We start from the raw sequence: 15,738 nt of genomic DNA, 5'->3' as shown, positions 1-15,738 counted from the left end.
GCTAAATTTCAGTCAGTGAAGGATAATGTTTTATTTATCTTCAACCATCAGATATGCCACCTCCACTGCACAAAGGGCCACACCAGTATTGAAACTGCTTATCAGGGCCTGCATTGCAAAAAAGGATTCAATTTATTCCACATAAACTTGAATAAAATAACAAGTAGCAGACCTGTGGTTTACATGAATGCATTTTACTTGGCTCAAAACTTCTCAGATCTGTTGAATACTTATAGTTTGTCAGAAAAACCTGGTCTTTGGAATTGGTTTGAATATTTCTTTCCTTGAATTTGCAAAGCCAGATATAAAAGTAAATGGATGGGTGCATGAGTTTTGTGTTCATGTGAATGACATATATAAGAACTTACCTCTCTGTAGTATTCTTCTTGCAGAGAGTTAATGGAGTTCTGCCTCTGGGGGTCAACTAGATAAGGAAGTCCACATCTTTTTGGCCAAGGCTTCTAGAGATATCCACCAATAAAATTCAATGGAGAATATGGAGAGACCACCATAACAACAACCTTTGCTCGTCAAAGGCATGCCTGCCCATATTTTTGCCTCTGAGTTGAGAAATCAGTGCTAGAATCAAGGACTTTTTTTTCTAAGTGAACGGCTGCAAGTCCCAGATTTGGAATAGACTCCCTGGCCTAGTACCTTTCTGGGATATCTAGCAATAGCTGTTTTAATACCACAAACTCTGAGAGATCCCGAAGAAGTTCTGTTATGTAACTTGTCAGGAAAGAAAGATTTTGACTCTGCAATTATGTCACCAGTCCAGTTTGAGGACCACCTTGCCTATTAGTTTATGAACAGGACTTCTATTACCACTTGTCTATACATGTTTTTATATACAAGAAATACTCTACAGAATACCTCAAAATTCACTTTCTTCCCTAGATGCCTTGTTTACTTGTCCCTTCTCTAAAGTGGTTGTAGAACCAGTTACACTGTCTAGAAGAAATACCAGTTTTTCTGGAAAATCCCCCCCACTGCCACTGCTTTAATCATTGCATTAACTTTGATAGGTGGATCCCATGATAGTATGTTTAGAATCAGAGAGAGAGAGAGAGATTCACATTCTATCTAGCTGAACAGTTCTCTGTTATCAATTAAGAAGTAGCTTCCTCACAAGTTTGCACTAGAGAAGGGGTAGGCAACCTTGGGTCTTTTATGACTCGTGGACTTCAACTCCCAGAATTCCTTAGCCAGCCATGCTGGCTCAGGAATTCTGGGAGTTGAAGTCTACGAGTCATAAAAGAGCCACGGTTGCCTACCCCTGCACTAGAGCTATGAGTATCTGGAATATTTCTGGTTGCTGAGACTTCTGTAATTTTATCCTATTCTCTTTCAAGAAATCCACGTAAGGAAACTTAAGAGAATCTTATTTTCTGGGGAGATGGAAGTTCTTAAAAGCGGCAGCAGCATCTTTTTTCTCTCTCCAAGCAGTAGCTTAAAAAAGTTGGGCAGTTGCCAGGGAGTGCTCATGCAAAATTTAGAGCACTTTCTTTGAAACATTTTTAAGCTTGAGAGCCAGTTTGTTCTAGTGGTTAAGGCACTAGACTAGAAAGCGGGAGACTGAGAGTTCGAGGCCTGTCTTAGGCATGAAAGCCAGCTGGGTGACCTTGGGCCAGTCAGTCCATTTTAGGCCAACCCATCTTACAGGGTTGCTGTTGTGGGGAAAGTAGGGAAAGTGTATAAATAAATACACTTTGTGTAGTCTATGTTATGCTTTCAATTAGTTAACCTATTCTAGAAGTTATTTCCAATTGTCTGTTGCATTCAAGCATGTTCTTCTGGACAACTAACAGAGTAACAGCTTGGCCCCAACTCTTTTAGCTTCAGAAATGCTAGAGATTAGACATTTGATCCATTCCGGATTATGTTTTTGGCAAAGCAGTGTTGACCTCTTAGCTAATCACCCGAACAAAGTGAAAAGCTTGCAGTTCTCCAGTGTGACAGCGAAACAAAGCTTACTTGCAACTTCAACTCTTCATATAGGTTTTACATGGATTTACACCATCTACCCTCATTCCAACTATTATCCTTTCAGTCCTATGGCTTGCCTTGATTGTCTAAGAAACAGCAGGATAAGAAACAGCAGGATATTACCGCAGTGATATCTAGATGTACATCATTTTATTTCATTTTTTATTTTTATTTTTATTCCATTTATATCCCGCCCTTCTTCGAAGACTCAGGGTGGCTTACAAGCTTAGCAGTAGCCTTCATTCTATGTATATGCCTGCTTATTAGGGCTTTCACACACACCCCAAGCGGCATTATTACAAAGTCAGCTTAATTGCCCCCAACAATCTGGGTCCTCATTTTACCTACCTCGGAAGGATGGAAGGCTGAGTCAACCTTGAGCCTGGTGGGATGCGAACCTGCACTAATTGCAGGCAGCTGGTGTTACTTAAGGAGGCATTAGCCCACTGCTCCACCAAGGCAGAAATCCCACCACAGGTTTTTCTTAGCATTCTGAGGGAATCCTGCCCAGACACAAATAGTCATATGTGCAGCATGAGAAACGAAGGAAAGAAAATTATAAACCGGGAACTGTTTTTTCTTTGTTAATACAATGCATGCAGTCCCAAGCTATATCTTTCTGTGTATCTGGCTTCTCTATATGTATGCCAGGAGAGCAAATTAAATTAGAAATTATTAGTTATATGCAAGGATTACAAGCATCAAGAAGAAACAATGTTCCATCCAGAGATGAAAATACAGTAGGCTGCTGTCATAAAAAATGCCCTGTGTGGCATAGAACCCTATTATTTACAGGATCACCTGCTGCCAAAAGCTAAATGAGCAGAGTCTCCATTTTTAGAAGTTACAATATGTTTCAGATGCATTTGGCATGTATTGCCTGCTTGAATTTAGTGACAGGTGTTGGGTTGGTTTTTTTAAAAAATTTATTGATTTTGACTTCATTCGTTTGTATGCCCCCAAAGTCACATTGAGTGGGTGGATGTATAAAGACTACCAAAAAGAAAGAGTTGTGTGTGTTGCGTGCGCGCGTCCGTGTGCAGAGCAGTTTTCTGTGAAAAAAATGTAAGAGAAATTATATATGTATGTATTTATTTAACAGTACATTAAGAAATTCTTTACACCAGTTTAATTTGAATGCTAACTTCATGAAAGCTTATGAAGAAGGCATGATTGCATAAAATTGGCTTTTATTCTCTCCAGGACCTTCACCTTACTCATTAGAGAAATCCTATCGGGTTCTGTTTTCCTTCCCTCTATGGACTACTTAGCTGATCCGGTAAGTGCTGAGAAGCTTCAGGTCGTTTGGCTAGGCCAGAGGTAGGCAACTGTGGCTCTTTTATGACTCGTGGACTTCAACTCCCAGAATTCCTGAGTTGACGTCCACGAGTCATAAAAGAGCCGAGGTTGCTGGCTCAGGAATTCTGGGAGTTGAAGTCCACGAGTCATAAAAGAGCCGAGGTTGCTGGCTCAGGAATTCTGGGAGTTGAAGTCCACGAGTCATAAAAGAGCCGAGGTTGCCTACCCCTGGGCTAGGCCATGGCATGTGTGGTGGCTTATGAAATGTGCAATGAAGGAGGAAGGGGCTTGATGAGAACTTAGATTTTTAATGAAAAAAATTTAAAAATGTTGACCTCAGGGTTGTCTCATTTTATATCCAATTGAATTATAGCTTGCAAGGGTTGGGTATCTTAGTTAGGTGCAGTGTATTTGTTGAAGAATCTTGGTGGCCTAATGGTTAAGATGGGAGATTGAAAGATCAATCCTAGGCAATGACAGATTTTTCTCTGTCAGGGCACAAATAAAAAAATATCTGCTGTGAGTTCCACGTGGTGTCAGGAAGGGCATCTGACAGTAAACTCTCAGCTCCATACAGTCACTCCCAACTGTATCCTGAATTAAGAGATTACAGGGTCATTAAAAAGGGAGTTTTTGTTGAAGAATCTTTAAAATCTGAAGTGCAGTTTCCCATTTTGCATCCCCATTCTCAGTCACTGCAGCTTGATGTGTTGGGAAAGGAAACGGGTTTGTGACATCGAGGATTGCTTCCTTCGAATAGCAGTTGTCTTTCTCTAAATGTTATCTCCTCGTCTTTCCCATTTTACCATAAAAGAACGAACATTAGAGAAGAGTTGGGAGGCAGCTAAGCTTGATAGATAAACTTCTGGTAGATAAACCTCTAAGTTGACCATATTAGAGAGTTAAATAAATTCAAATTATCATTTTATGTACATTTACACAAAGGTTCTTGTAAGCCACATCTAAGGTCTATAAAAATTGTATTGCATGTATTACATGTGCAGGCAAAGTAGTATAATAGTAGAAGAATTTCATGAAAATCAGGTTATAGAAGGCTTTGCAGAATGGAGCTGTTATGTAAGTATATGTATGGAGGAGGTTTTCCCTGTTTGCCAAATTATGAATTCCCTGTTTTTCCCCTTAACTACAAGAAAAAATGAACTACAAAGCCCAGCCCATCAGGATCTCCTTTGTGGGGATTGAGTTCTATTTCAAAAGCATGGAGAAAGGCAAAAAGTTCCATTCAATTCTGTACTCTTCACTTGTAGAAGCAGATAATGATATAATAATAATAACTGATCAGAGCTCCCAGAGTAATATCTAAAGGACTTCCTCAATATCTGGAAATATTGAACTTATCACACCTGAACATCTATTTTTACAAAATACTATTGTGCTTGGAACTGTCTACAGGTGAAACTCGAAAAATTAGAATATCATGCAAAAGTTCATTTATTTCAGTAATGCAACTTAAAAGGGGAAACTAATATATAAGATAGGCTCATTACATGCAAAGCAAGATAGTTCAATCCGTGATTTGTCATAATTGTGATGATTATGGCTTACAGCTCATGAAAACCCCAAATCCACAATCTCAGTAAATTAGAATATTGTGAAAAGGTGCAATATTCTAGGCTCAAAGTGTCCCACTCTAATCAGCTAATTAAGCCATAATTACCTACAAAGGGTTCCTGAGCCTTTAAAAGGTCTCTCAGTCTGGTTCAGTAGGAATCACAATCATGGGGAAGACTGCTGATGACCGCAGCCTGGAGAGGATTGTCAGGAAAAGGCCATTCAAAAGTGTTGGGGACTTTCACAAGGAGTGGACTGAGGCTGGAGTCAGTGCATCAAGAGCCACCACACACAGACGGATCCTGGACATGGGCTTCAAATGTCATATTCCTCTTGTCAAGCCACTCCTGAACAACAAACAACTTCAGAAGCGTCTTACCTGGGCTAAAGAAAAACAGACCTGGTCTGTTGCTCAGTGGTCCAAAGTCCTCTTTTCTGATGAGAGCAACTTTTGCATCTCATTTGGAAACCAAGGACCCAGAGTCTGGAGGAAGAATGGAGAGGCACACACTGCAAGATGCAAGTCCAGTGTGAAGTTTCCACAGTCTGTGTTGATTTGGGGAGCCATGTCATCTGCTGGTGTTGGTCCACTGTGCTTCATTAAGTCCAGGGTCAATGCAGCCGTCTACCAGGATATTTTGGAGCATTCATGCTTCCTTCTGCAGACGAGCTTTATGGGGATGCTGACTTCATTTTCCAGCAGGACTTGGCACCTGCCCACACTGCCAAAAGCACCAAAACCTGGTTCAATGACTGTGGGATTACTGTGCTTGATTGGCCAGCAAACTCGCCTGACCTGAACCCCATAGAGAATCTATGGGGCATTGCCAAGAGAAAGATGAGAGACATGAGACCGAACAATGCAGAAGAGCTGAAGGCCGCTATTGAAGCATCCTGGTCTTCCATAACACCTCAACAGTGCCACAGGCTGATAGCTTCCATGCCACGACGCATTGAGGCAGTAATTGTTGCAAAAGGGGCCCAAACCAAGTACTGAGTATGTATGCATACTTATACTTTTCAGAGGTCCGATATTGTTCTATGTACACTCCTTGTTTTATTGATTGCATGTAATATTCTAATTTACTGAAATTGTGGATTTGGGGTTTTCATGAGCTGTACGCCATAATCATCACAATTATGACAAATCACGGCTTGAACTATCTTGCTTTGCATGTAATGAGTCTATCTCATATATTAGTTTCCCTTTTTAAGTTGCATTACTGAAATAAATGAACTTTTGCACGATATTCTAATTTTTCGAGTTTCACTTGTAAATTCGTAAACTGTATCTTAATAATTGTTAGGTCCTTGGTTTCCATCAGTCTCAGTCTTAGGTGTGAATCTAACTGTAGATAACCTACACTTATTAAATTTCTATGGCTGGTGTACTAAGGGCTCTATTTCTAGAGCAAGGCTTTTCAACCAGTGGTACAGGTACCACCTGTGGTACATTAGCACCTGGCAGGTGGTACATGACCATCCTAGAAAAGTGGTAGTGGGGGAGGGGAATGAGCTGAATCGGTGGCAGCACCGCACAAGCCTGAGGGAGAGATGGCTGGAGCTGCAGGGCTGTCAGGGCTCAGCAGAAGCGCCAGGATCAGTGCTTCGGGGCTGTCAGGGCTCAGCGGAAGCGCCAGGATCAGCGCCAGGCTCCAGCTGGAGCTTGGTGCTGATCCTGGCGCTTCTGCTGAGCCCATAAGAAGCGCCTATCAGCTGGAATGTTGCAGCATCTCCAGGGTCTTATGATTTACATTCAGATGCTTGGCAACTGATTTATATTTATGATGGTCATAGTTTCCCAGGCTCATGTGAAGTGACCAATACCTGCTGCAACCACCCAGCAGACAGGGGGGATAAAAACCAGACACCCACCCACCCACACACACACACACACACACACACACACACCTCACCTCCGTTGACAATCCTCAACAGAAATGCTCACAACAATGAAAACTTCGAACAGGAGGAAGAGCACCGCCGGGCAGGCAGGCAGGTGTCTTGCTCAGCTGTGGCTTGGGGGGCACTTTTTTCAGTGCCATTGTAACTTCGAAAGTCACTAAGCGAATTGTTCTAAGTTGAGGACTACCTGTACTTCATCACTTTTTTCCTTTTTTTTTGGTCATCAAGTTTTTGACACCTTGCTAGGCAACTGGTGGTACTCGGATGTTGCCATATCCTGAAAGTGGTACAATGGGTGAAAAGGTTGAAAAGCCCTATTCTAGAACATATTGCTGTTTCAGTGTACAGTATGGGACCAGAAATAGAGGTGGAGGTGGTAGTACAAGTTGTGGCATTTTTCCCCCCAAACTTGATCCTTCCTCCCTTCTTCCTGTAGTGCTCTTCCACTAGAGCCCAGGGCTTGGTCTATCAATATTCCATTTTATGAAAAAATTAATAAAAATCAAGGTTGCCCAACATTCCTTTCGTCATTGGGCAGAGGAACAAAAAGGTATGTAGCATTCTCTTTGCTACCATGTAGAGATAATCTGGATATTTACATTCCAAATCTGGTAGCCTCATCCTAACTGGATGCGTTGAGTATGTAGGAAAAGGAAGTAGGTGGTTAGGTGGAATCTCATACGGTTCTGGGCCCCAAAGTGGTGGTTTATGTCTCAGTTTTACAAAGACGTTGGCTGATTTCCCAATAAGTCTTTCACACAAGTTGGAAGAAGGGCAGAAGTGCCGAATTCTTCTAATGGTGGGGCTTAAGAGTCTTTAAGAAATGTTTCTAAGGAAAATATAACATGAGGTGCTTTTTGTCTCAGCTACCTCTTAAATATGTCTGCCTTTTCTTTTAGGATACTGTGAACCACTTAATACTTATCTTCATTGATGATAGCCCAGTGAGTACTACAAGAAAAAAAGAATTATAGTAATTGTGAAATCATACAGTTTTGTTCCTGGATGCTGGATTTTTTTTTCTGGATTTTTTTCTTACAGCCTGAAATAGCAACTGAACCTGCTTCACCTTTGGTTCCTTTCTTGCAGAAATTTGCAGAACCTAGAAACGAAAAATCTTATGTAAGTGTGAAAAAAAAAGCTTGTTAAGTGTATATGCCTTTAATTAGAAAATGATGACATGGGTAGTTAGAAATAAATTCCATATTGAATCTTCTCTTAAGGCCTTGCACTTTGAACTGAAAGAATTTGAAGACAAGCAGGATCTTTTCTTTCTATTTATGAGTTTTTTGAAGAAAGAAGGAAAAGTACACGTACTGCAATTTTACCTGGAGTTAGGTAAGAAATCTTTCTTAATATGTTATCTTTTTAGTTACATGAAATAAAAATTCATTGTAAAAAAAAAATAGTTGCTTCCGCAATGCACTTAAAAGGCTGCGCTAGCAAAACGCTAGTATAGTCAAGGCTATGGTCTTCCCAGTTGCAATGTATGGCAGTGAAAGCTGGACCATAAGAAAGGCTGAGCGCCAAAGAATTGAAGCCTTCGAACTATGGTGCTGGAGAAGACTCCTGCGAGTCCCTTGGACTGCAAGGCGATCAAACCGGTCAGTCCTAGAGGAGATCAACCCTGACTGCTCTTTAGAAGGCCAGATCCTGAAGTTGAAACTCAAATACTTTGGCCACCTAATTTTATTTTATTTTTATTTTAATTCCATTTATATCCCGCCCTTCTCCGAAGACTCAGGGCGGCTTACAAGCTTAGCAGTAGCCTTCATTCTATGTATATGCCTGCTTATTAGGGCTTTCACACACACCCCAAGCGGCATTATTACAAAGTCAGCTTATTGCCCCCAACAATCTGGGTCCTCATTTTACCTACCTGGGAAGGATGGAAGGCTGAGTCAACCTTGAGCCTGGTGGGATGCGAACCTGCACTAATTGCAGGCAGCTGGTGTTACTTAAGGAGGCATTAGCCCACTGCTCCACCAAGGAAGGACTCACTGGAGAAAAGCCTAATGCTGTGAAAGGTTGAGGGCAAGAGAAGAAGGGGACGACAGAGAATGAGGTGGCTGGATGGAGTCACTGAAGCAGTAGGCGTGAGCTTAAATGGACTCCAGAAGATGGTAGAGGACAGGAAGGCCTGGAGGAGCGTTGTCCATAGGGTCGCGATGAGTCGGACACGACTTCGCAATTAACAACAACAAAGCAAAACGGAAAGTATAAAGTGGCTTCCAAACTAAAGCTTATTATCTAATACATTCAGTCATAAAAGAGGATGGAAAGGAAGAAGGAAAACAAGGGGAAAACTAATTTTTAAAGTCATACTTATTACATTAAAATATAAGTTTGGACAAATAGCTTTTTGTTGAAGTTTTTCAGATTATGTATTGAACTCAAATTTCATAAAGTACTCTGATTTTTTTTAAAAAGTGAGCTGAATTGGAAAACCTCTCTGATGTATCATTCTGTTTATATTGTAGTAGCTATTGGGTACCAGTTGGAAGCTCCCATGCAGGGGGATTGAATCTGTATCCTGCCATTTATGAAATAATTATCTCCTGGGCTGCCAAAAATACAAACCTTTTCCCATTTGTAAAATGTTAGGTTAGTAATTTGGGCAGGCTCTCCTTTGAAAAGCATTTTTTCCCTTTATAACCTGAAGGAAGGATTAACGTTTTGAGAGTCGTCTTCTCCCTAACCACTTCTATACAATTTGGCTTCACTTGACTTTTTTGCCTTGTGAATTGCCTTAAATCAGTCTCTGACTTTGCTAATATAAAATGAAGGGTTTTTTGGTGTGTGTTTTTTTTGTACTTCTACTCTGTGATGCTGCCGTTTTTACAGATCAAAGAATCTTCAGTTGTATCTCAAGGGGTAAAAGCAGTGGTTGCAAAGTATTCCTTAATGTAACACCCCCAAACTCCTCTGGATTATTTGAATTTTCATAGTTTTCTGAAGAACCTAAATACATTTTGCGAATGGCTAGGTTCATTTATATGAAGTTGGATGGGATTTCATGTTGTCTCGGGGAGCCACAGAATCTTCATGCTGGCCAAATTCAATTCTGAATTTAGATTCGTATACCTTTCCTTGCAAATGAATTTCTCTGGTTCTTGGTAAGAGAGACAATGCCAAGTAATTTCTAGCAAATGCAAAGTTTACTTACTGGTATTTATTCAACAGTGTTACTGTTGATATTGCAGTTGGTGGAAAAAATATTGAGAATATTTTAAAGTAAAGGATTAACCGGTTTGCATTTAAACATTTTTGGTAGAGGACAGGAAGGCCTGGAGGAACGTTGTCCATAGGGTCACGATGGGTCGGACACGACTTCGCAACTAACAACAACAACATTTAAACATTTTACATTTATGTTTATTTTAAAATATCTGATTACATGTTAATATATTACAGCAATTTTTTTTATTTCACGTCTTGATTTCCCCACCACCACCACCCCTTTTTTTTCACTCAGACTTAATTCTCTTTCTATAGTTGGTTTTATGGCTTAGGAAAAAGCACTGTGAGAGGCAGCACTTTAACTTTGATTAAATTTCAACTTACTGTTTGGCCAAAGATAGAACTTAGTCATCAGTGATGCATCCTATTCTAAATTTTACAGAGATAAATATATGGCAGGGATCCCAAAGCAGATTTGTTGCTGGGGTTTGTGTTGTTATCATAATCCAGTGTTTATGGATTTAATAGGTAAAACTATCAAAATATATAAAGAACATTTTTAATAAAGGAAAACTGCCAGTGTTCGGAACTCAGTACATTTCTTTCTTTCTTTCTTTTTTATCCCCATCCACAGAGCAATTTAATAATAGAATTTTGCAGGCAGAATTATCAGATTCTGAGAAAATGTCCCTCCATGAAGAAGTCAAGAAAATCTATGAAACATATTGCTTAGATGAAAGCGTTGACAAAATTAAATTTGATTCTTTCATTGTGGAAGAGATACAAAGTAGTAAGTGAAATCAAAAGGAAAATATATTTGAAGTTATTGCATTTTTTTCTGTATGGTACTTGTAGAATAATACAGATATTGGCATGAATACGTCTTAGCAATATTAAGAATTTGGGGCATTGTGGTGCCATTACCTATGGAGGATTATATTGGGAGTGGCTGGTCTACTCAATGAGCATATAACAAGGAAATTCTAGCATTCCCTAATTATATAAAAATGCTCTCTCTTTGTACCTTGATCAGCCCCCCCCCCCAATATTTCCCATGAAATGAGAAACAAACAGATGTGGTGCCTTAGTAAAAATCAAGGTTGACTTCTGATGACTTCATGGAAATGTACACGTAACTTTTTGACAACAATACAGAAGTCATTTTCAGTGGCTTCTTTTGGGATATCCTTTCAGTTCCCTAGTCTAAACTATAGATTTGGGATTCCTTGAAGTCTCCCATTCAGTTATCTATCTATGTCTGCCTGCCAGCCTGCCTGCCTGCCTGCCTATCTATCTATCTATCTATATCTATTTGGGATTCCTTGAAGTTTGTTTGTTTGTTCATTCATTCATTCATTTACTGAACTTACAAATGGATAGCTTATATAGTTGTAAACACATTAAAAACGAAGAACAAGTAACATAGCACATAAGACATATGGGCTCAACCAATTTCTCCTAGCCCCATTCTACTTAATTTCTAAACTCAAACAAAATCAGCCAAATGCTGCTGAGACAAACGTCTTAATCCTGAAATATTAAACTTTCCTATAACTAAATGTTTTCGTATTTATTATTGACATGTCTCACATTTTCATCTATAGTTGCTGAAGGCCCCTATAAGGAAGTTGTGAAGCTACAACAAATGCGGTGTTTCTTTGAAGCCTATGAACAAGTTTTCTCGCTCTTAGAGAATGTCTTCATACCTAAATTCTGCCACACAAATGAGGTAACGTGTATTTGTTTATATTTGAGCCACCTCAGTTTGTAATTTTAACTTTTTTTCAGTTTTACGTCTTGAAATTTTCGAGCTCAAGGAGTCTATTTGCTTTTTGTCTCTCAACTGACATAATTCTAGAATGAAATAGCTCCTCTATATTAGCTCTAATGTCTGCACATATTCCAGTATTCTGCAATGAATTAACCCCTCTATTTTAGCTCTAATGTCTTAAAGTATTCTAGACTTATGGAATGAAATAACCCCTCTGCTTTAGCTCTAATGTCTGCTTAAATTATTGCAGTGCATATGTGTGGCGCTTCCTTAAAAATAATAGAGAGATTATAATGTAGAATACTGACAGAAATTGAGCATAATGATCATGTTGTGCCACTATGGCTAGTATCTGTACTAACTACTAATTCTTGGTCCATTCAAAGCGCTGGTTTCCTCTTTTAATGTCTGTCTAGGTTTAAGAGAGGTCTCTTCTCTAATACATAGGCTTGTGAAAGTCTTTTCCAGTACATATTTTTCTATTTTAGAGAGGTTCACCAGGATGGACCCTAGTGTCTTCTTGGTATCAGGCAAATATTTGTTTCAGCTCACTTTTTTTACTGTCACAAATATGTACTGTACATTTTTAAAAATCATAATACAGTATCAGAAAATATGTTCAAACATTTTAGTTATTGCTATCTACTGTTTAGGTCTTTAAGACCTTGGTGGAGCCGTGGGCTAATGCCTCCTTAAGTAACACCAGCTGCCTGCAATTAGTGCAGGTTTGCATCCCACCAGGCTCAAGGTTGACTCAGCCTTCCATCCTTCCGAGGTAGGTAAAATGAGGACCCAGATTGTTGGGGGCAATTAAGCTGACTTTGTAATAATGCCGCTTGGGGTGTGTGTGAAGGCTAGAATGAAGGCTATTGCTAAGCACATTGGTTTGTGCTTAAATTGTAAGCCGTCCTGAGTCTTCGGAGAAGGGCGGGATATAAATGGGATTAAAAAAATAATAATAATAGATTTCAGTATTGTCCTGTTTTCCATGCTGCTACGTATATGAACTATAGTGGTTTTTATTTCTAATATGTATCTTTGTAAAATTGTTTCTGAAGAAAATATAATATAGCAAATGGAAGAAAATAAAATAAGCATGCTTGGCAATTTTCAACTATTTTCCCTTATTTAGTATTTCAAGTACCTCTTTCAAGAAGTTGAATCCCCAACACGCAATTCCAAGTCAAACAAGTAAGTACAGGGTTAGGGTTAATCCTCAACTTATGACCACAATTGGGAGTGGAAATCTTGTGTAAGTTGAGGCACCCATGTGATTGGACCCATTTTATTTTTTACATTTCCTGCAGTGATAATTAAGCAAAAGAACACAGTTGTTAAGCAAACCCATTCTTCTGCATGGACTTTTTTTTTTGCTGGAAACTGGCAAAATAGGTCACAAATAATAGTCACATGATTGCGGGATGCTTCAACTGTGGTAAAAGTGAGCCAGTTGCCAAGACCCAAAATGGGATCATGTGACTGCAGGGGGTGGCAACTTTTTACAACAACTGTGCTTTATTGTGCGATAAAGTACCCATTCGGAGCTGTCATATCTCCAAATGGTCATAAATAAATGGTCATAAGGCGAGGACTACTTGTATAATATACATGCATGTGTAGAAAGTTTTAAAGAATGTATCTGTTGGGTGGGTTCATTACAATTCACGTTAATTTTTGAAAATGAACTAGTATGCATCTTTGGCTTTTAATTCAATATGTCATTCTTTTAAATACAGGCAGCCCTCTGGTTATGACAGCAATTGGGACCGGAATTTTCATTGCTACTTAATGGAAATTATAGTAAAGCGATCATAAAATGAGAGGCTATGTGACTGAATCACCCTAGAGACAGCAATCCCAGTTGCCATCATAATCCCAAGACCACACAGGTCATTAAGTGGGGAGTAGCAGGTGTCCCAGGCAAACAGGACGGTGGATGAGAGCTACAAGTGGAGGGGGGAGTGTCCATTCTGCCCACCAAGAAGGGACCTCAGCAACTGTGTACTACTGCCAGTTGGGGCAATCCTCCTGCTGGGCAGCAAGATGGGGACGGTTCCCCGGTGCCCCCCTCCTGCTTAGCCAGGATGCCTGGTAGTGATTCTTGGTTGCTACTCAGCTAAGGGCTTCCAGCATAGCAGGATTAGCCGGAGGGGAAGGCAGCCGTGAGTCCAGTGGAGGGAAGGCAGGGCAAAAGGCAAAGGTCAGCTGGGGGTGGAAGGGAGGCAGTTGTATATGCAGGGCTGTCTGCAAGCACCCAAATTTTGATTATGCGATCACAGGAGCCAGAACATGGAGGGGCAGTCATAAGTGTGTTTATTCAGCACCGTTGTAACTTTGAACAGTCGCTAAAGGACTGGACGTAGCTTGAGGACTATCTGTATTCTTTCTTCCATAACTGACAATGTCAGTAAGGCCATATTGTGACAAAACGGCCATATTAACAAGAGGCAGAAGTCTTCGCATTTGTCATCCAGGCGCCCAACGACAACAATGTGTCTGTTAAACATGGCTTTTGATGCCTATCCTATTAAACTATTTTTTTTTAGTCTTTTCATTAAAAATAAATAGGAATTACCGTATGGCAGAGCGCTATAGCCTCTGTTTAGCAAACTTTTATGTGGAGCACTAGTTCAACATTACTTCCATGATACAACACACTTTCCCAAAAACAAAACTTCTGGGATGTTTTGTTTCATATTGCTGTCCAGCAGTTCCAGGAAGCAGGACAACTTTCTGTCCTACCATTGAGCAGCTTGGAGAAACACCCTGAGCAAATTGCATTCGTAGTTGTATCAAGGTGAAACATAGCTGTGGCACAGGGATTACTTATTATCTCATTAGTTTTACCAATGAAAGAAAATTCAGTCAAAAAAAAACCCACGCAGTTTTGTGGTCTGCCTTCCTCTTTTTTATTTGGTTGGTTCCTCTCAAGCCTCCCAAGAACCAAGAGGGCGGGATATAAATGGAATTAAAATAAAATAAATAAAATAAAATTTATTGTTCTTCACCTTTAGTAAGATCACACCTGGAATATTGTGTTTAGTTTTGCTCACATTACAAAAAAGATGTTGAGACTTTGGAAAAAGCGCAGAGAAGAGCAACTAAGATGATTAAAGGCCTGGAAACAAAAACATATGAAGAACGACTACAGGAATTGGCTAGTTTAGAGAAAAGGAAGAAATAGGGTGGCATGAAAGTAGTATTCCAGTATTTGAGGGGCTACCATAAAGAAGAGTGGGTCAACTTCCAAAGCACCAGAATGCAAGACAAGAAATAATGGATGGAAACTAATCAAGGAGAGAATTAAGAAGAAGCTTCCTAACAGTGAGAACAATTAACCAGTGAAACAGCTTGCCATCAGAAGCTGTGGGTGCTTCATCACTGGAGGTTTTTAAGAAGAGACTGGACAGCCATCTGTCTGAGATGATATAAGGTCTCCTGCTTGAGCAGGGGATTGGATTAGAAGACCTCCAAGGTCCCTTCCTGCTCTTTTCTGATTGATTGATTGAGTCTTGCCAAACTAAAGCACTTATTTGCATAGCTGCAGATATAATCTGAGAGTTGCTGGGGGGGGGAGCCATTTTTACCCACTTCTTTCTGACTAAACGTTCCAAGCTCAGCTGCCTCTTTGCCCTCTGAAAGGCAGTTTCTTCCTCTTGGGAATCCAGACTACATTTCACCACAGCTGCACAGGGGGAAAAAAAAGAAACCATTTTGTCCTCCTAGTTTCCTTTTACTTGATTGAAACAATGGATGTAAAGTAACGTGCTATGGTAAGCTTGTAAATTATATACATTTTGCCAATAAGACTGCTTAAATATACCCCTTTGAAGTATTTTCTCATTTTGAAATTATTATGAATGTGCCATTTGCTGCTTGTTTTATGCAGAAGCATACTTAGAAGAGGAGAATCGTCTGGAATCAGAAGTATAAGCAGTAAAATTAAAGGAGTATTCAAGAGCACTACAATGGAAGGGGCTGTGTTACCTGACTATCTCCTTGCTGAAGGAGAGGATGATTTTGTG

At 39.9% G+C, this 15,738-nt stretch overlaps 2 protein-coding genes across 9 annotated transcripts in view; one reads left to right on the top strand and one right to left on the bottom strand.

The window, feature by feature from the left end:
- The window catches only part of MRAP2 (melanocortin 2 receptor accessory protein 2), a gene marked incomplete at its 5' end in the record, with an annotated part of 869,028 nt that overhangs the window by 165,237 nt on the left and 688,053 nt on the right, over positions 1-15,738 (bottom strand). The window lies entirely within an intron of this gene.
- The window catches only part of SNX14 (sorting nexin 14), a 45,449-nt gene that overhangs the window by 9,977 nt on the left and 19,734 nt on the right, over positions 1-15,738 (top strand). For 7 of the 8 annotated variants that reach the window (XR_014494170.1, XR_014494171.1, XR_014494172.1 and 4 more), the window contains 8 exons: positions 3,190-3,265; positions 7,662-7,706; positions 7,804-7,884; positions 7,986-8,100; positions 10,577-10,732; positions 11,547-11,671; positions 12,846-12,904; positions 15,603-15,735. Coding sequence is in view for 5 of the 8 variants with exons in the window: in XM_083377012.1 (XP_083233138.1) it covers positions 3,190-3,265; positions 7,662-7,706; positions 7,804-7,884; positions 7,986-8,100; positions 10,577-10,732; positions 11,547-11,671; positions 12,846-12,904; positions 15,603-15,735 (790 nt within the window). In the remaining 3 variants the exon portion in view is untranslated. The remainder of the gene's footprint in view (positions 1-3,189; positions 3,266-7,661; positions 7,707-7,803; positions 7,885-7,985; positions 8,101-10,576; positions 10,733-11,546; positions 11,672-12,845; positions 12,905-15,602; positions 15,736-15,738) is intronic. The other variant, XM_083377013.1, reaches the window with a different exon arrangement.

This window comes from Vipera ursinii (assembly GCF_947247035.1).
Source record: "Vipera ursinii genome assembly, chromosome: 1".
Taxonomy (NCBI): Eukaryota; Metazoa; Chordata; class Lepidosauria; order Squamata; family Viperidae; genus Vipera; species Vipera ursinii.
Note: the sequence above shows the minus strand (reverse complement) of the source record. Positions and strands in the feature narration are given on the sequence as shown.